This window comes from Prunus dulcis, chromosome 8 (genome assembly GCF_902201215.1).
Source record: "Prunus dulcis chromosome 8, ALMONDv2, whole genome shotgun sequence".
Lineage (NCBI taxonomy): Eukaryota > Viridiplantae > Streptophyta > Magnoliopsida > Rosales > Rosaceae > Prunus > Prunus dulcis.
In genome coordinates this window covers 595,787-612,759 of record NC_047657.1, presented here as the reverse complement: position 1 = coordinate 612,759, position 16,973 = coordinate 595,787, and the positions used below count along the sequence as shown (strand labels likewise).

Here is a 16,973-nt window from a genome sequence, read left to right as displayed (position 1 = left end):
GTTTTTAGAGTCATCTGCACTTGTCAAGGAAGACAATTTCAATATTGCTAACAAGTCTAAACTGAAAGGGAGTCGTCCAATTCCTGGGGTTGAACATGCTGCTTTTAAAACATCTAAACTGGGCAAACTTGGAGAGGGAGTTCATCAGTCTAATAGTGGGCTGCAAAAAGGAAAACAGAAGTCATTGTCATTTAAGGTAAGGACAGATAACACTTTTCCTACAAATTCCTTTAGTTTTGCTTTACTTGTGTTACCCCATATGGTCCGTCTGGCTATGGCAGGAATTGATGACCATGTATGCCGTTATTTATTTGCAGATATATAATGAAGCTCAAACTAACTGCTATGCGAATGACAATGAAAAGATTGTCACTTTACAGATGACTCTGTGATACAGTTTCTGTCAAATTATTGTAAGTGCATTACTTATCGAATACATGTCCTTCACGTGGAGGGGCATTTAGGTCCAATCATTGACAAAATAAAAGAAGAGAAACAAACACGACTACCAGTCTCACACCCACTTTTAAAATATTCAATTTTTTGAGTATAGCCGCTCGGCTATACTCTATTTATAGTGTATGGTCATACGGTTATACTCTTTAAAGAAAGAAATATTGTAAGTCGAGTATAAGCAACATACCGTGTCCATACAACAAGAAACGTAAATAGTATAAAATAATACTAAACATCTATACAATATATTATTTATAGACATGGTATATTTAGAGAGAGCCGAATTACAGTTAAGGGTAAGATTATCCACAAAATTATTCGAATTAATATTATTCTTTTGACTCTTATAATACCCCAACAAGTTGGGCACATGTTTCATAAGTAAGGGCAGTTACAATTTTTTGACAGAAATTAAGAATTATTCCTAAATTGCTTAGAATTGAAATCACACGGTCAAAATTGACGAAATTGAAAAACAATCTTCGATTTTTCGTGACTCACGTGCACTGTGCACATGGGCTGGCAAACCCTAGTTGGGCACACTTGGTCGTCATTCTCATCTTTGTTTCCTCTCTCCTTGTTTTTGGCTGTTCTTCGACTTCTACGCTACAGGTATTATATGCTTTTTCCGTTTGATTTCTTTGTTTTATTTTGTGGGTATCTTTGTAATTCTGAGTACTTATTATATCATCGATTTGTAATTGCTCAAAATTGTCGCAAAAATCATCAAATTACTAACAAAATTGAACAAGTTAGCTTCTGGGTGTTACTTAAATGTTGTTAGATTGTTGATTTGGGAGACTGTTCCCAACATTTCATATGTATTTCCAATTTTCTATTGCGCCCTAGAGATGTTAATCACTGTTTGTTTCCCTTACTAATCACATCTTTTAATTTAGTCCCGAGTCTACCTGAAAATGGCGTTATGTTATGACAAGAAAGTTAGGTCTTTTCCATGTGTTCTTTGTTTAGTTGCTCCAGTTTAATCACATTTTCATCTCTCGATATTACGCAGGATATAATCTATAATGTCTTTCCTTTCCTCTGAATGTATGCGCATCTGAATCAAATCAAGGGCAGAACTTATCTGCACTTGGAATTGCTGAAGGCTACATTTTGCTCTCATGCTCACTACCTGTATGAGGAAAGTCCTCCATGGATTGCATCATGGAGTGAGAGGGAAAAAATAATTTTAAAAGATGTCAATATTGCATTGTAGCTAGGTTCATTTTAAGCATGTCAATATGCATACGAACCATGATATCTTTACAATCAATCTTGCTGTACTTGTATATTTCTGATTAAGCCATTACTTGGATTTCTTGCTGCTTGTTTTGAAGCAGTGTTATGCAAAACATGGCTTTGTTAGTTTAATCCAACACCTAATTGAATTTTTCAATGCTTGTATTGGTTGTATCTGGCGATCAGCTTTTCATGTGAGTTGTTGTGCTTTGTGATAGGAACCCTCTTCTATTTGAGTGGTAATTAATTGTTTTTTTTAAACTTATAGCTTAATAAATATACTAATTTATGTTTCTATACAGAATAAACAACAAAGTCAAAATATTTCCATAACGTTTTGAAGTTCTTCTCAAAAGCAAATCTGGTGCCAAACAAAAGAAGATGCAATGGGAGCCACCAGAGGACCAAGGCTTTCTGGGATGCAGAAACAAGTCCTTAGTCTATACAGAGGGTTTCTGAGGGCAGCCCGTGCAAAATCTGCTGAAGATCGACAGCAGATTGAGTCACTTGTGTCAAGTGAGTTCCGCCGCAATGCCAAGGAGGTAGACCGCAAAAATTTCCTTTACATTGAGTACTTGCTTCGCCGTGCTAAGAAACAGCTTGATCAGCTCAGGAGCCCCGATGTTGTTGGATTATCAGCCCTGAATGTCAGTTTCTCGCAGACAAAACATCCTACAAATTGAAGTTAGAATTTCATCTATTCTTGTTTACTTGTCGAGCCAAATTTAGTTTGATCCATTGTTTAAACAGGGTAACAGAGGAAAATAAATTTTTGGCTGAAATTTCCATGTTACTATAAAATCTCAATGTAAGCTATTCAGAAAGCTCTAAATTGTGCGATTCATTGATGGTCATGGTCTTCTAAGGCTATGTGTATTTATTATCTTCCGGATAATAATAATAATAGCTTATCCTGCGAATGGTAAGCAAATATTACTTTTGAAATATAATTCCAAGTTGCATTTAGTAGTAACAAACTTGAAATAAAAAATATCCTGCGAACGTGCCTCCCCATTGTCCTCAACTTAATGGCTCACTGCACAAAAGCATCTTGATTACAATTACAGCAATCCATTGTATCAAAAGAAAATGGCATTGAAGCAAACCACTGCTTTTCTTACTATGAGCTTATTATTTTCATGGGATATGAAAGAGGGCCTGCTTATATTGCCCAATCTTCCATCTAGTATAACTGATATATCTGTCTTATAAAGTGAGACAAATAATATGCAAATGTGGGTTAAGTCAGTTGGCCAATGCAATGAGCTGGACCCTTTGCACCCAAGTTCGAATCCCCCTCCATGTAAATTAGATTAATTTAGAGACGATTATCGCTTGTATTAAAAGAACTAGAAACATATATATATATATATATACATATATATAGAAGTTTACCAGTTTTGATCTCTCTTTTGCATTTTCTTTCTCAATTTTAATTTGTTAGTTTATTTATTTCATCAACTTCATCCCATAAACCATTAACCTAAAGAAGTGAACTTTATGCGACTTCCTTTCACTCTTCCCCTAACGTGTGCTGCCTTCTAGACTACATTGACTATGAAGGATGCTGCATTTTAGGTTCAGATTAATCAAAGTCTGACACCACTTATACATGCTCTGTTTATTTAATTGGGTAGCAGAAATCTTCCTTTAATGGGGATCAAAATTGTATAAATAATTATATGACAGCACTTCTATTCAAAGGAAAATATATTTTAATAGAAGTTGGAAGGAGGGAGTGGACTTACATGCATATGACAAAGTACACACAGTTTGTTCACATTTTCACTACATCACTTGCTTCTGAGTTCAGAGAACCCAAGATATATTTAATCACCCACATGTCAGTCTGATATAGTAATGTAAGTGAGGCAACATTTGCAGTTTGGTGTGATTAAGAAAAGATTTCTAATTTCTTTCATTTATGGAGCACCAGAATCCCCTACAAAGTTGAAATGGTCACTGAAATTATTTTGGATTCTGCTATAGTTATGTCACTCTCTACTCTAATTTTGGATTGTTATCTATTAATTTCCATTTAATTATGTTTTCAACTCTATTCTATGTCTTGATTTACCACTCCAGAAATTCTCTCACAAAATTTCTTAGAGAGACGGTAAGGGCAATTCCATTTCTGATCATATGATTTTATGATTAAGAAGATACAGTAGAAGAGCAAATATAGCCTCAGCTGCAACCGATCTCTTGATTGGCAAAGTTGTAGGCATTCTTGAGAGCGAAGCATCCTCCATAGTAGGTGTTCGTGATCAAGTTGACGAGATTAAGCAAGAGCTTATAAGCATGAAATCCTTCCTAAAGGATGCTGAGGGGAAGAAACCGCGGACGGAAGGAGAGGAGACATGGGTAGATAGCTTGAGAGATTTGGCCTATGATGTTGAAGATATCATTGATAAGTTCATGTACCACATGCATGAGCAGCAGAGTGGGGGTAGATTTGCAAGCTTGCTCCACAAAACCATTCGCTTTCCAAACCATTGGAAAAGAGGTCGATTTTCAAGGTGGCTCCACAAAACCAGACACAACCCTAAGTATCTATGGTATAGGAGTCGATTTACAAGGTGGCTCCACAAAACCATTCACATTCCAAACTATAGGGGTCGATTTGCAGGCTGCCTTCACAAAGCCATTCACATTGCAAAGAAACTTTGGTATAGGCGTCAAATTGGCAAAAAGTTACAGAAAATCACAAAAACCATCAAGGACATTACAGAGACGAATCAAAGATACGATATTGATCCCCTAGAAGGAACAAGTTTAGATGACATTCAAAAATGGGTGAAAAACCAAGCAGAGTCTTCCCTTTTTATTAAGGAAGACGAACTTGTGGGGGTTGAACACAAGAAGCAAGTATTGATGGGATGGCTGATGAACGGAGAACAACAACAAGCGGTTATCTCTGTGGTCGGGATGGGAGGATCAGGGAAGACAACTCTAGTTGCAAAAACCTTCAGCAGTGAAAGTGTGAAGAGGCATTTCAGCTGTTATGCGTGGATTACGGTTTCCCAAAGTTATGTGATTGAAGATTTGTTTAGAAGATTGATCAAGGAAGTCCACCAAGCAACGAAGGAAGAGGTCCCTGCAGCTGCAGACTTAAATTCCATGAGCTATATGGAATTGCTATATATACTCGTAACCTACTTGGAGTCTAGAAGGTACCTAGTTGTATTGGATGACATGTGGGATATAAAACTTTTGAAAGAAATGAGGATAGCACTTCCAAATAGACTGCTTGGAAGTCAAATCATGCTCACTACTCGAAAAGAAGACATAGCCTTCTATTCTTTTGTAGTAGAAGGCCATGTTCATCGTATTCAACCGTTGGAAAAGAATGAGGCTTGGGAGCTCTTCAGCAAGAAAGCATTCTCAACTTACCATAACAAACGTTGTCCACCAGAGCTTGAATCATCAGCTTGGGAACTTTTGGGGAAATATAAAGGCCTACCCCTAGCAGTTGTAGCTTTAGGTGGTCTTATGTCTTCCAAGGAGTCATCTACGGAGTGGAGAAAAGTCTGCAACAGCATAAATTGGCATCTGATAAATGATCATTTCCTAGAACCTGTGAAGACAATCTTGTTTTTCAGTTTCAACGATTTGCCATATCGACTGAAACATTGCTTCCTATATTGTTCAATTTTCCCAGAAGATTATTTGATTCGAGCAGAAAGGCTTATTAGATTGTGGATGGCTGAATGCTTCGTTGAACATGTTAAAGGGGTCACACTGGAAGAAGTTTCTGAGAGCTATCTTATGGAACTCAATTTTCGTATGATGTTGCAGGTTGTATGGTGTCCAACTATAAGACAAGCATGTAAGATGCACAATCTTATGCGGGAGCTTGCTTTGTCCACATTAGAAAAAGATAAGTTTTGTGTTGTCTATGATGGGAGAGAAGAAATGGAAGAAATCAGAGCTCGTCGTTTGTCAATTCAGTCATCTGAAGGAGAAATTAAAGTATGCAAAGGTATGTCGCAGCTTCGTTCATTTCATGTGTTTGTCACTGGTGTATTCTCGCCGTCTATTTCAAGTACATTGCTTTCTCAATTCAAATTGTTGAGGATTCTAGATTTGGAGGATGTACCAATTGAAGAACTGCCTGATGGTCTTATATACTTATTCAACTTAAGATATTTAAGTTTGAGTAGAACTTCAATTAAAAAACTTCCAGAATCCATAGGACAGCTTTGCAATCTTCAAAAACCTTAGACACAGAGATTGAAACACTTCCGAAAGAAATTGCCAAGTTGGTAAGCCTACGCCATCTAATTATGTATCGATACAGTGGCGCATCTTGGGAATTTAGATATGCTAAAGGGATTAGAGCACCATCAAATATTTGTATGTTGAAAAAATTGTAAGTTTTGTCATTTGTTGAATCAGACTCGGAAGGAAACTTTTTTAAACTTGTTGGGAACATAACCCAGCTTACTCACATTGGCATTACAAATGTAAAAGGAAGTAATGAGATGAACCTTTGTTGGTTACTCACATTGGCATTCCATTCAAAAGATGAAGCTCCTTTGCTACCTGTATTTGTTGGTTACAAGTGAAGAGGAATTTCTTCGAATCGATGCACTTGCTTCTCGTCACACCTACAAAGGCTTCTTTTGAGCAGCAAACTAGCAACTGTACCAAATTGGTTTGCTTCACTCAGGAGCCTCACAGATTTCAGTCTACGTTGGTCTAGACTTAAAGAAGATCTACTACCACACAGTGAAGCACTGCCCTGTCTTAGAAGGCTTATCCTTGTTAATGCCTATGTTGGGAATGAGTTGTGCATCAATATAGGCTTTGCAAGGCTCACACATTTGGAGTTGCTTAATTTCCCCTTCTTGTAAAATATAACAATAGAAGGTGTGATGCCGAAACTCCAGTTGTTAATACTTCATTGCTGCATGAAATTAAAGGCATTACCACTCGGTCTTGAATTCCTTAGGAATCTAGAAACATTGAGATTGGGGTCTGTTCTGATGAATCTTACAGAAAATATACGAGAAGGAGGCGTGGATCATCCAAAGGTACAACACATCCGCGAAATTGACCAAATTTATGAAACATCATCTCCGACTTCTTCTGCAAGGTGAAAGGTCGCCCCATGATTCAATTCTCAGCCATTAATAAAGATTCATCCTTAATCTTCTCAAAACCCACCAGCATGTGGCTTCTCCAGCATTAGCCAAGAATTAAGCTTTTAAATAGTCTCGTTCATAATTTGAAGCAGCTCAGGCCGTTCAGCCGTGCTTTTAAATAGTTTCTGCGTCTGGAAGCTCTTTTGATTTTGAAAAGTCAACTGGAGTTCAAGTTCACAGACTTCAGATCTTGGAATTTATAATGTAAAAATATGGAAAACTTTGATTACGAGTAATGATTCCTCCATGAGCAAAGTGAGAATCCACAGAACCATATTCATTCACTTTGCTCATTTTGTTCTCTGCTTCGCTAAATTATTTGGAAATGAAGTAGGCAGCGTTTTCATTTTCTCCCTGATTTCACCATGCCCCTGCCGTGCATTGTTACGGATGTTATTTATCAAGTTTTTCACCATACAATTATACGTGTTCTACATTTGTTAAAAGTTTTCTGGAGCAGGAGAAGATAATTAGCAATGTACAAGTATAGGAAACTCTCAAAATCAAATTGAGCATTAGATACTGATTAGTGCTTCTTAAGGCATTACATAATCAAATAGCAAACACACTCACGAATCAAATTACATAAGATTCCATAGTCTCAAAGCAAAACTCACTAATGATCAAATCGCTTCAAATAAAACTTGAGATAGTGATGGAAAATAATTAAGATTTGCAGCCTCACACAAGAAAGCAAGGGTTCTTCTAGGCGCAATTGGGTAAAATCTTTCCGTCTCAGACTAGATTCTGCATGGCAAACAACAAAAGCGAAATGATAATCAAACAGAATTTCAATACAAAATTCTTGTGCTATTGAAACTAACTATTGCAGACCTTTAGTCCATGGACAAAAATACATGGCCTTAACAAATTTGTGGATGACAACAGTTCGTACTAGAATAGTTTATATGATGCAAGATTAGGGAAATCAAGGCATATATAAAAAACGAAAAAAGAAAACCAAGAGACCCAAAGAAAAATTAGAACCTTACATACCTCCTTCCAAAACAACTAGGACAAGCTTTCACGACACATCATCCCCAGTGACGATTTGTAATAATGGTAGATCTCAGGGATGTGTTGTACCTTTTCATGATCCACACCTCCTTCTTGTATGGAATCCTTGAGTTCCTTTGATACAACCACCAATGTCAATACTTTTAGTTCAGTGAGGTATTCAAGACCCTGTGGCATTATGTTTAGTTTTGGGCAGTTTTCAAGGCATAAGAATTGGAGATTTGACATCACCCCTTTTTCTATAGTTACCTTGTTCAATGAGTGGCAAATAGACAATTCCAATTTCGTAAGCTTTGCAAAGCCTCTGCTGAAACATAACTCTCTGCCAGCATATGCATTAACGAGTGTAAGCCTTCCCAGATTGGGCAGTGCTTCAATGTAAGGTAGTAAATCTTCTTCAATTCCAGACCAAATCAGATTCAAATGTGTGAGGCTCTGGAGTGAGGAGACCCAACGTGGTACCTTTTCCAATTTTCCATTCAAAATAACTGTTCGAAGATGGGGAGGAGGTGAGCACAGTGTGTTTGTTTGAAGAACTTCCTCTTCATCGCTTGTCATTAGAAACAAGTAGTGAAGTTGCTTCATCTTTCGAATTGAGGCACATAGGTCCATCTCGTCTCTTTCTTTCACATTCGTAATTCCAATCCTTCTAAGTTGGGTCATATTCCCCACAAGTCTAACAATCTTTCGTTCTAATTCAACACAAGCCAAAACTTGCAATTTCTTCAACATACATATATTTGATGGTGATCTTGTCCCATTCACATATCTGAAGCCCCTATGCTCTTCAGTGCGACGATACATAATTAGATGGCGCAAGTTTTGCAACTTGGCAATTCCACTTGGAAGTACCTCTATCTTTGAGTCCCTGATATCCAAAGTTTGAAGGTTGCAGAGCTTTCCAATGGATTCAGGAAGCTTCTTAACTGGAGTTCCCCTTAAATTTAAGTATCTTAAATTGAATAAGTACTCAAGTTCTTTTGGCAGTATATCAATTGGAACATATTGCAAATCTAGCACCCTCAACAATTTGCATCCGGAAGGCAATGTATTCGAGGAAGAGGATGAGGACACGTCACTAACAAACATAAGAAAAGAACGAAGTTGTGCCATACCAGTGCCTAGTTTAATTTCTCCTCCAGTGGTTTGAGTTGACAAGCGGCGCACTTGAACTTCGTCCATAACTTCTTTTCCATCATGTACAGCACCAAACTTTTCTTTTTCTGATATAGACAGAGCAAGCTCCCGCATAAGGTCATGCATCTTACATGCTTTGGGCCTTCCACTTTCATTCCTCAGAACAACATGTAGCATGCTACGGAAAATGAGCTGCATAAGATAGCTCTCAGCAACTTCTTCTGCTGTGGCACCTTTTTCATCTTGGACAAACCCTTCAGCTATCCACAACCTAATGAGCCTCTTTCTTCGAATCAAATAGTCTTCTGGGAAAAGGGAACAGTATAGAAAACAGTGCTTCAATGGGTATGGTAAATCATCAAAACTAAACAACAAGATGCTCTTCACTGGCTCTAGTAACGGATGGTTAGTTAGATGCCAGTTTAAGCTGTTGTAGACTTTGATCCATTCTAATGACTTCTTGGAAGACATCAGACCACCTAAAGCCATGACTGCCAGAGGTAGGCCTTCACACTTTTCAACAAGTTCCTCAGCCAATGACTGAAGATCTGGTGGACAACTTTTCTTCTGGTAAGCTGAGAATGCTTTGCTGCTGAATAGCGCCCAAGCATCATTCTTTTCGAGGGGTTGAATGTGGTGAATATGACTTTGTACTCCAAAACAATAGGATGCTACGTCTTCTCTTCGAGTAGTAAGCATGATTCGACTTCCAAACTGTGTATTTGGGAGTGCTATCCTCATTTCTTTCCAAAGTTTGATATCCCACACATCATCCAATACAACCATGTACCTTTTAGACTCCAAGTAATTGACCAGCACCTGTAGCAATTCTCTATATGTCATGGAATTCATGTCTGCAGGGACCTTTTCCATCCTTGCTTCGTGGAATTCCTTAATCAAGCTTCTAAACAAGTCGTCAATCACATAAGTTTGTGAAACAGTTAGCCAAGCACAACAGTGGAATTTTTTCTTGACCCTTTCGTCGTTGAAGGTCTTGGCAACTAAAGTCGTCTTCCCTGATCCGCCCATCCCCACCACAGAGATAACCGTTTGCTGTTCCTCTCCATTCATCAACCAATTCATCAATAGTTGCTTCTTTCTTTCAATCCCCACGAGCTCATCTTCCTTAATAAAAAGAGAAGATTCTGCTTGGTTCCGCATCCATTTGCCAACATCATCACAAGTACTACTTGTTCCTTCTAATCCACCGACACCATATCTCTGATTCCTCTCCGGAATGGCTTTAATCATTCTTGAGATTTTCCGCAACTTCTTTGACATTTGACGTCTGAACCAAACATTCTGCGGAATGCGAATAGTATGGTGGAGCCACCTTGCAAATCGGCCCTTATGACATCCTTGCTCATACATGTGATACATGAACTCGTCAATGATGTCTTCAACATCATAGGCCATGCCTCTGACGCTTGCAACCCACGTCTCCCCACCTTCGGTGAGTGCCTTCTTGCCCTCAAAATCATTTAGGAAGGCCTTCATGCTTACAAGCTCCTGCTTGATGTCATCAATTTCATCACGAACACCGGCTATGGAGGATGCTTCGTTCTCAAAAATGGTCACAATTTTGCCAATCAAGAGGTCTGTTGGCAAGGCCATAACTGGCCTTCTATCCAAACTAGTTACTCACAATGGTAGAACGAATTTGAATTTGAATATGTGCAAGAAATTTCCGTGATTTGAAATTGTATCAGTGGAACTCCCTCTCTCTCTTTTCTTTTCTTTTATTCATATTTGTTTTTCTTTCCTCTCTCCACTCCCTCTCTCAAATTCTCAAGTGATCAGTGGCAAGTGCTATTTTATAATTTCTCGAAGAAGAGAACAAAGAGGTCCAATGCAAGATGGGACAGCCACCGATTAAAAAAAACAGCTGTAAACATGAAAGCAAGAGCTAACTGAGAAAAAAGAAAATTTCTTGCATTATTACTACCCGTTTGGACCAAAGAAATTTTCCCAAAGGCGAACGTGATTTACGGAGAGGTCCTAAAGTGGTCAGTGCGAAATAAATAAATATTTTTTTTTTAAAAGGTCAAAATAACCGAAAGTTTTGTTACGTACATTATGACAACAAATGTACCTTTTTACCCGAATGAACGGCTTCCCTCCTCTTTTGATTTGACTTGAAAATATGATATTTAGGATTGCATATAGGTAAGTGAATCTCGTAGCTTTAGGCAAAACTTTAGATCAAATAAACAAATCTGATGCAACTTCTGTATTGAGATATAATTTCCAAACTGAAGGCTAAAGAGGAATGCAATATGCGTGCATCCAATTAAGCATTCCAGCTCACCTAAAAATATAGGACTTCTTTAATAAAGATCTTTAGATTAATCTAATGACACATTGACACATATTAGGAAAATACTTGCCTCATTTTCTAGAAGTAAGAACTCCCACTTTTTATGCTAGGAACTCCCACTTTTATGCTGATCATAGTTTGACATGTGTGCTGTTGAAATTCTTCTTTTTTATTTTTGTTGAATTAATTTTGATATGCGTCAAATTTTGATTTGCATGAAGTATGAATGCCTCATTTCAGGAAAGAGCGAAGCAGTGTTCCATATATAATTAGTAATCTTAATACATGCTCCTTGTTTACGAGAGAGAGAGAGAGAGAGAGAGAGAGAGAGAGAGAGAGAGAGAGAGAGAGAGAGAGAGAGAGAGTTTGCCCTATAGTGTAACATCTCTTGTGAAGCCTTCGTATCTGCCCTATAGTGTAACATCTCTTGTGAAGCCTTCGTATCTCTCCTCTCTTGCCCTGCTGCTCGGCACCTAGGATTGAAGGCTCAGGGTTGTCTTTCCTCCCAGCGTAATAAAAAAAGAAAAAAGTTGAATATGGAGATGGGGTTGAAAGATGAGCCAAACGACTAGTCTTCTTTTCATGCTTCTTGTTAATTAAAACCACCATCACTTTCTTCTGTAATTGCTCTGCTGAATATTGTATTTTGAGTCGAATCCAAAGGTCCATAAGACTTTTTAAAAAATAAAAAGTTTCATAAGGCAGCTTCTCAAAATCATATTATTTTCCATAAAAAAAAACTATTCGATGCTGCTGCTACTTCCCACCTACAACCCGTACTCGATAGCTTTTTTTTCTTGGTAAGTTTCATTAAAATTAAAATCAAGATTAGTTTAATTAATAAGAGAGTTAATCGTTTTATTAATCCCTGAATTTAGACCCAAATTGCATTTGAGTACCTCAATTTCCAAAATGGTTCCGGTGGTCTTCTAACTTCAGTTTCGTTAAGACAAATGGTCATGCCGTCAATTTTGTTAACTTTTCTGTTAAATGCAGAGGTAAAATGATATTTTTGTATCAAAATTTATTAAAATATAAATTAAATTTTTTTTAAAATTAAAATTAATATTAAACTCTCTCTCCCCCTCTATCCCGACTTCTACTCCCCCAAAACTTTATTTTTCATTTTTTTTGGTTGGTTTTTTATTGGATTTTCTTTTATTGTTATTTTAAAGATATGATTTTTTATTCATTTTTTTAGTTTTAATATAAAAATACCATTTTTCCCCTGCATTTAAAGAAAAAGTTAACAAAAATTGAAGGCAGGATCATTTGTCCAAACGAAACTAAAGTTAAAGGACCATGGGAATCATTTTGAAAATTGAGGTACTCAGATACAAATCGGGTCAAAGTTCAAGGACTAATAAAACGATTAATCCTTAATAAGAAACAGAGCATTACAAATAATGGTCAATGTTAAACAATTCCTACTGCTTTTACTGCTAAAAAGTTTTTATCTTTAATTTTAATTTTATCATCAAGAGGGAGTTGTATGTTGACTACATGGACGGATCCATGATTTCGAACTAAAGTGAGCTAGATGTAACTTATGTAAAAGCTTTGAAGAGACCAATTGTTTTAAAAACACAAAACCTGCAAAGGACCAACTAGTATAGTGGTTTGAGGTAATTGTCCCTAGTCAAGGTCATAGGTTCGAGTCCTAGCATTCATGTTGTGTGCGTGAGTTTAGTATATTATCGTCCCTCTTAATATAAAAGGTTCTAAAACAAAAACTAATATTAATTAACCAAAATAAAAACTCATACTAACCAACCAAAGAAATAAACTCTAATTAATTAATCAAAATAAATAAAAATGTAGAAGTGATTAGGATTAAGGCTTTATAGCGTAAAACATGAATGATTACAATTAAAAATTTATTGGATTTTATGGCTAACCTACTTTTTCTAATTGATACTTCATAAACTTAAAAAATTCCCCAAATTTCAACATCAACGAATTGAGAGAAAAAAAGAAGATTAATAATTGAAAATTAACTTGGTTTCCTTTAATTAAGTCTTGAAAGGCATGGGTGATTGGCGTGCAGCAGGGATGATTAGCTTTTTCATTTTTTTTTTTTCTTTGCGTACGGGTTGGCTAGGGAATGTCTTATGCGCAAGAGGGTGTGTGGGGTTAGCTTGGGTGAGTTGGGAGTACTAATATAGGCAAAATAAAAAATAAAAAATAAAACACCTAGGCTAGGGCTATAGCCCAGGTTAGTCTATGAATAGATCCGTCCTTGATTGACTATAAATAGTATACTGTTATTAGAAAAAAAAAAAAAAAAAAACATTCTTGTATGACATGTGAAAAAGTTATCTCCATTGCGTTATTAGTTGGGATAACAAAAAGTGGTTATTCCAGTTGCATGAAAGTCTCTTGCTCCGTCATACAGCTAATTGGGATGGCTCCTTTTATACTTTTTTCAGTTGTTCTAATAAAATTTTATCGCTTGTTATAAAAATAAAAAAAATAAAAAAAATTTCATTATTAAATGCAAGAAAAGACATTACTATTCCAGAGCTAAAAATTCACGATTTCCGAGTTCTTAATTAATTTTATTGTGAAAACCAGAGCTGCTCAACCATTCATAAAGGGGTTTATTGCAGTTTTGCCCTCTCAACTATTTCAATATTGTCAATTTACCCATCAATCAATGTTTTTGGGTAAATTAAGACACATACTTTTTAAAAATAACCAATTTACCTTTTACCGTTAATGTTTTCAAAAATTCATAACTTAATGTCTCTCTCGCCCCTCCGAAACAGCCCATCCACCTCTACAACGTTTCACCCACCAGCATCCACCCCTAAACCCACTAGAAAATTACCCACCATCTAAGCCAAAAATGGTTTGTTGGGGGTAAATTGGCCTTAATTTTGACATAAAGTTGGATGAAATTTGAAAAAATTGATAGTAAGCGGTAAATTAGCTATTCTTAATAAAGAATTCATTTCTAATGTTCTTAAAAACGACCAGCTTGTGACATTAGCCAATTGTTAAACTTAATTTAAACCAGGCCAGGCCGTGCAGCTCATGCTCTATTTTGTTAGTTTTTCCCTTCGTGATGTTAAAATCGTTAACTGGAATTGTCCAAACTGACAAACTGCAGAAGCTAAAATTATAATGGGCAACCACCATTGTTTCCAAAGGCAATGATGATGTTCATTTTCTGATTCAATCTTTGAAATTGGTTCCCTGTTTTGTCATAATGTAGGTGATGGAACTTCAATTATTTTGTCCGTTTTTGTCATAATGTATACTTGACCACTTTAGGCTCTCTCCGTACGGGTAGTAATGCTGCAAGAATCATGATACAAATCTTTTTTTTCTTTTTCTTTTTTCTTTTTTTCTCAATTTGCTTTCATGTTTACAGCTGTTTTTTTTATAATTGGTTGGCACATCTTGAATTGAACCTCTTTGCTCTCTCTAAGAAATTATACAGTAGCACAATACTATCACAACACTTGTCAGATGACAATACGTATCTATAAGACGACGACATATGGGCAATTGCTGCAACGTAGATAATTAACATTTTGTTGTAGGGAATTTATTTTTCCACTCTCATTTTCTTCACTTATACTCCTTTTTGTTTTTTTATAATACTTTTAATCAATTTTGTTCTTTTTTGTTCTTCATCTTTCCTATTCTACCCTTATCATACCTTTTTTATTTTTACTTCACTTTGATATTTTTTCTTTTTCTTTATACTTAATTTTTCTGAACCCTAGGTCAAATAATTAGGCCAATCAATTTGGGAATTATTTGAACTAATTAGGAATTACCTAACCTAAATGGGAGTTACCTAACCTAATTGGGAATTACCTAATCAAATTGGGAGTTACTTGAAACTCGTCTTAATTAGGGATTCGGTTAAATCCCTAATCTCTAAATACACCAACCTCACCAACCACACCAAACCTCACCAACTACACCAACCACACTAACCTCACCAACTACACCAAACCCCACCAACCTCTCCAAGGCCACTATAAATACTTGGTTACGCACAAAGATGAGGTACGTTAGAACTACTGCTAAAACCTCTGTAGAGATCTTCCCTCACAGAGCCTAGTTACCTCATCTCTCTCTCTCTCTTTTACATAAGGCTCCGGCAGCCCGGTTTATATTATAAACATATCTCCGTACCCTATTAGCTATTGTTTTCTATACGATTCAATTGAACTAATTTAGGCATCGGAGGGCCTTTGGCCAAAAACCTCCGGGTGTGGTCCTCTTATTTGTTCTATTTTCCAGGAAGGAAGAGGTAACGAAGAAGAAAGGGGAATCTTTCCAATCGAATATTCCCGTGGGGAAATTTGCTCCCACAAATTGGTGCTTTTATTGAGAGCACGAGTTATACTCAACGCGTGCTCAAGGAATTCGTTCCTCCTATTTTCCAATCAACTAAAGCCATTCCACCCACGATCCCGCGATCGACATGGTGGCACCACCACCTCTCACCACTGTGCCACCTACTGGACTTCCAGCTGAGACCACCGGACCGGCCACCGCCGCCGAATATGGTGGAACCTCCCATCAAGATGGGCTCGTTACCATGCTGACTTAGGCCTGGTCTTGGAGCAACTTCAAGCATTCCCTCCATTGCTTCCACGCTCCACTCACTTCTCTCCTCCTGATCCACGAAGTCAAGCAGACCAAAGCAGTCTGATGAGGCAGCTCCTCAACCAAATAACCTTGGTTCTAAACCTTGGCCTTGGATAACTGGGTGAAGAGAGAAGGATCGACGAATGCGACGGTAGGTAGCACAACGTGTACCAAGCAGGCCGAGCAGAGTAAGTAGACAAGGCGAGGGACAACAACGTGATCGGCTTGCCGATATGTCGCAAGCATCTGCGAGCCACACCCAGAGCAGACGAAGTCACCCATCCAGGTTAAGCCTAAGGAACGACATGAGCGAGAGGCTGGGCCCACGACCTGACATCCACGCCTGCCTGGGCCTGCAGGGAAATGTACATCAAAGGCTAGGTCCCCAGAGAGGTCAGCCAAACAACCATCGCAACGAGGATCGTGAAGAAATACGCTTAGCTATCCGTTCGTAGATGAGCATTCACGAAAGGCAAGGCCCCCAGGAAGGACAACTGGATAACCATCACAATGAGAATCATGAAGAAAGGCGCTCCGCTGCTCACCCACGAAGAGTCGACTTTCACCAACAAGCTACAGAGAATCCTTCACAAGCACAGTCCACCAACGCGCCACCTTGGCAGCGCAGGGCGAAAAGGTAGACCCTTGGAAGACAACGAAGAAGTCAGTCAATATCATGGAAGTCACCAACGTAGCCGACTAGCAATGTGTGCAGAAGACGTTGAGAAGCTAGTGAATGACCGACTTCGAGACTTGAAGACTGGAGGAAACTTTGAGGATTCACTACGTAAGGAGATGGACCAGGTGAACTCTACGCTTCGATATCGAGCAGGCTGCTCACCCGAAATTGATTCTCAACGCATTCATTCAAGCATTTCAAAGGGGATTCCAATCCCGAGAGCCATCTAAAGCACTTCAAAAGTATCATGATCTTCTACAAGGCTAACGACGCCCTGATGTGCAAGGTGTTTGCAATAACCTTGCAAGGAGCAGCCCAAGACTGGTTCCACACCTTGCCATCTGGGTCGATCAGCAGCTTCAAGGAG

The 16,973-nt window shown here is 37.8% G+C and overlaps 2 protein-coding genes and 1 pseudogene across 5 annotated transcripts; 2 read left to right on the top strand and 1 right to left on the bottom strand.

Moving 5' to 3' along the window:
• LOC117636861 overlaps positions 1-6,188 on the top strand; it is an 8,592-nt pseudogene extending 2,404 nt beyond the window's left edge.
• On the top strand, positions 943-3,948 carry LOC117637067 (succinate dehydrogenase assembly factor 1, mitochondrial-like). Of its 2 annotated transcripts, XM_034371831.1 has the most exons (3): positions 943-1,068; positions 2,001-2,382; positions 3,861-3,948. In XM_034371831.1, exon 2 carries the CDS (start codon positions 2,085-2,087, stop codon positions 2,379-2,381), a length of 297 nt encoding a protein of 98 aa, XP_034227722.1. In that variant the 5' UTR covers positions 943-1,068; positions 2,001-2,084; the 3' UTR covers position 2,382; positions 3,861-3,948. The 2 variants fall into 2 exon arrangements, with proteins under 2 accessions (XP_034227722.1, XP_034227721.1); XM_034371830.1 differs by lacking the exon at positions 3,861-3,948 and having other exon boundaries at positions 2,001-2,546.
• A 1,139-nt stretch (positions 6,189-7,327) lies between the features above and the next one.
• On the bottom strand, positions 7,328-10,761 carry LOC117637066 (disease resistance protein RPM1-like). Of its 3 annotated transcripts, none has more exons than XM_034371828.1 (3): positions 8,112-10,761; positions 7,842-8,030; positions 7,328-7,592 (listed from the first exon to the last, which is right to left on the bottom strand). In XM_034371828.1, exons 1-2 carry the CDS (start codon positions 10,611-10,613, stop codon positions 7,857-7,859), a joined length of 2,676 nt encoding a protein of 891 aa, XP_034227719.1. In that variant the 5' UTR covers positions 10,614-10,761; the 3' UTR covers positions 7,328-7,592; positions 7,842-7,856. The 3 variants fall into 3 exon arrangements, with proteins under 3 accessions (XP_034227719.1, XP_034227720.1, XP_034227718.1); XM_034371829.1 differs by having other exon boundaries at positions 7,842-7,976; XM_034371827.1 differs by having other exon boundaries at positions 7,842-10,761.
• Positions 10,762-16,973: the final 6,212 nt, after the last annotated feature.

Coding starts and splice junctions, on each gene's coding strand:
- LOC117637067 (XM_034371831.1), top strand. CDS start 2,085: ATGGGAGCCACCAGAGGACCAAGGCTTTCTGGGATGCAGAAACAAGTC.
- LOC117637066 (XM_034371827.1), bottom strand. CDS start 10,613: ATGGCCTTGCCAACAGACCTCTTGATTGGCAAAATTGTGACCATTTTT.